This window comes from Phragmites australis, chromosome 10 (genome assembly GCF_958298935.1).
Source record: "Phragmites australis chromosome 10, lpPhrAust1.1, whole genome shotgun sequence".
Lineage (NCBI taxonomy): Eukaryota > Viridiplantae > Streptophyta > Magnoliopsida > Poales > Poaceae > Phragmites > Phragmites australis.
The window spans coordinates 4,806,855-4,809,155 of NC_084930.1; the positions used below are offsets into that span (position 1 = coordinate 4,806,855).

Here is a 2,301-nt window from a genome sequence, read left to right on the forward strand (position 1 = left end):
TCCATTAAACAGCATCGAACACGATCCATCTCTCATGAAAACCAAGCTTCTGCATTGCAGCTTCCTATGCGCTATTCGAGAGAGCTTGTTTGGTGGGCTGAAGAATCTTCTCTTGCTCAGCTGCGGCCTCGCGGGCCGACCTGTGCTCAAGCAAACTTCGGTCAACCCAGAGATAGGAGGTCCCGGATTTTTTATTTTTTTAATCTAAAAATTATAAATATATGTGTCTATTTTGAATTTTTACAATTTTATACTCTTCACCCATTGGACGGGCTAGATTGTAGCATCCTTTATATCATAATTTTTTTAATAATTTTTCAATAATATAAAAAAACACACCACAGTTCAGAAGAGGCGACCTGCCTTATCCATTGGAGCACGGGCGCCTGCTCTCTGCTTCCAAGGAGCCGAGCTAGTAGGAAGCCATGGCTCCCTCCACCTCCACCTCCACCTCGCCGATGTCTCGCCTCCTCCTCCTCAGCTTGCCGAAGTCCAACGCCAGGCTCCCACGCCTCTCTCGCCCACCGCCCTGCCAGGACACCGGCAAGAACCCCAGCGCCGGCCTCGTCCTCCGCCGGCGCGAGGCCGCGGCCGCCGTGCTGTCCACCGCCATCCTCTCCCGCTTCCTCCTCCCCGCGGTGGCGGAAGCCGCGGCCGGTGGGGAGTGCCCGCTCGAGGTGTCCCCCTCCGGGCTCGCCTTCTGCGACCGCGTCGTCGGCACCGGCGCCGCCGCCGAGCAGGGCCAGCTCATCAAGGTCAGTGCGCCGCTCCCTCCTCCGCTCTCGCACGCGTGTACGACGTCCTAGCTTCTTGATGTGCTTCCAAGATGGTCGCGGCATGTCGATGATCCCTCGCTGCTTCGATGGGTGCAGGCGCATTACACGGGGAGGCTGGAGGATGGCACGGTGTTCGACAGCAGCTACAAGCGCGGGAAGCCGCTCACCTTCCGCATCGGCGTCGGGGAGGTAGATCAAACGAACCCGATGCCCTACTACTGTCGATCTGTCACGCTGAAAAGATTTGCAAAAATTCTCATGCAGCTGCAAGATCGATGAGTTGATCGGTCTGTTTTCCTGACGAGAGTGCCGCACTGTTTCCATTCTGTTTTTCGTCAGGTCATCAAAGGTTGGGATCAGGGGATAGTAGGCGGCGAAGGGATCCCGCCCATGCTCGCAGGTACCTGAACCGAACCGAGCTTTCGTTTTCCTCAATCCGATCATGTCGCCGAGTTAAAGCCGATCGATGCGTGTACGTTTCAGGAGGTAAGCGGACGCTGAAGCTGCCGCCGCAGCTGGCCTACGGCGAGAAGGGGGCGGGGTGCAGAGGGTGGGAGCCCACCTCCTGCGTCATCCCGCCCAACTCGACGCTCCTCTTCGACGTCGAGTACGTCGGCAGAGCCTTCAGCTGAGGTCTCCAAACGCACACGCGCGGACGGCGCGGTGGATCAACACGCGAGGTCAGGGCGTCAGGCATGGTCGACGCCAAGAGACCTAGATAAAAGTTTGTGTTTTTTGTACTACCAACCGACTAAATGGAGGCGTGCTTGGTGAAGTGTATGCACGGCGAAAATGCATGTAGAACGAACGGGTTGAAACAAGTAATGAGCTTTTCATTTCCCGTCAATGCTGCACACGCTGAAAATAAGACGGACAAACGTCTTTTTCTTGGCATTTCCCAGCCAAGCCCCTAGCACGTATTTGATATCATTTGGAATTTTTTGCATGCCAAAAGTGCAAACTATATTACTCCATAAGAAGCGAGCTAAAGGGCATGTGAAAAAACAAATGTGTAATTGTCTGTTTACTTCCATAAAAATAACATTTCTCATCACCTTTCCAGCCCCTTCTTTTCAAATTATACTTCGTTAAGATGCTGTTTTTGATAGCTAACCAAAGGATACAAGTATGGATTATGGATTACTAGTGTGCAGCTGCGGTGCTCCATCTTCGTGATGAGTGTTGTATAAAGTGCGATAATAAGAATAAGAATACCCATATACCATATATATCATAACAAGAGCAAAATATAACATACAAGATAATCATGATATAGCATGAATGAGCCACTAAGTAGTAACCAAAAGGATCATTCATCATATATCAAAACAAACTGAACATCAAGTTTGATGTGTTAAAAGTTTGCTCTCAGAATGCTCTAATCAGTTGACCCCATAACATTGAATTTATGCTCCCTAGCTGAACATAATGCTCATAAAAAATTGCGCATATAGCTAAGATCATATCTAGATACGGAATCTGATAAAACACCCTCTGAAGCTTAACACTAATTTTTGGAGAAAGT

At 50.2% G+C, this 2,301-nt stretch overlaps 1 protein-coding gene across 1 annotated transcript; it reads left to right on the plus strand.

Annotated features, from left to right (window-relative positions):
* Positions 1-342: 342 nt before the first annotated feature.
* LOC133883514 (peptidyl-prolyl cis-trans isomerase FKBP13, chloroplastic-like) lies at positions 343-1,623 on the plus strand. The gene is made up of 4 exons (XM_062322863.1): positions 343-755; positions 873-965; positions 1,116-1,176; positions 1,260-1,623. The coding sequence occupies exons 1-4, from the start codon at positions 426-428 to the stop codon at positions 1,406-1,408; spliced, it is 633 nt and encodes a 210-aa protein (XP_062178847.1). The 5' UTR covers positions 343-425; the 3' UTR covers positions 1,409-1,623.
* The last annotated feature ends 678 nt before the right edge of the window (positions 1,624-2,301 follow it).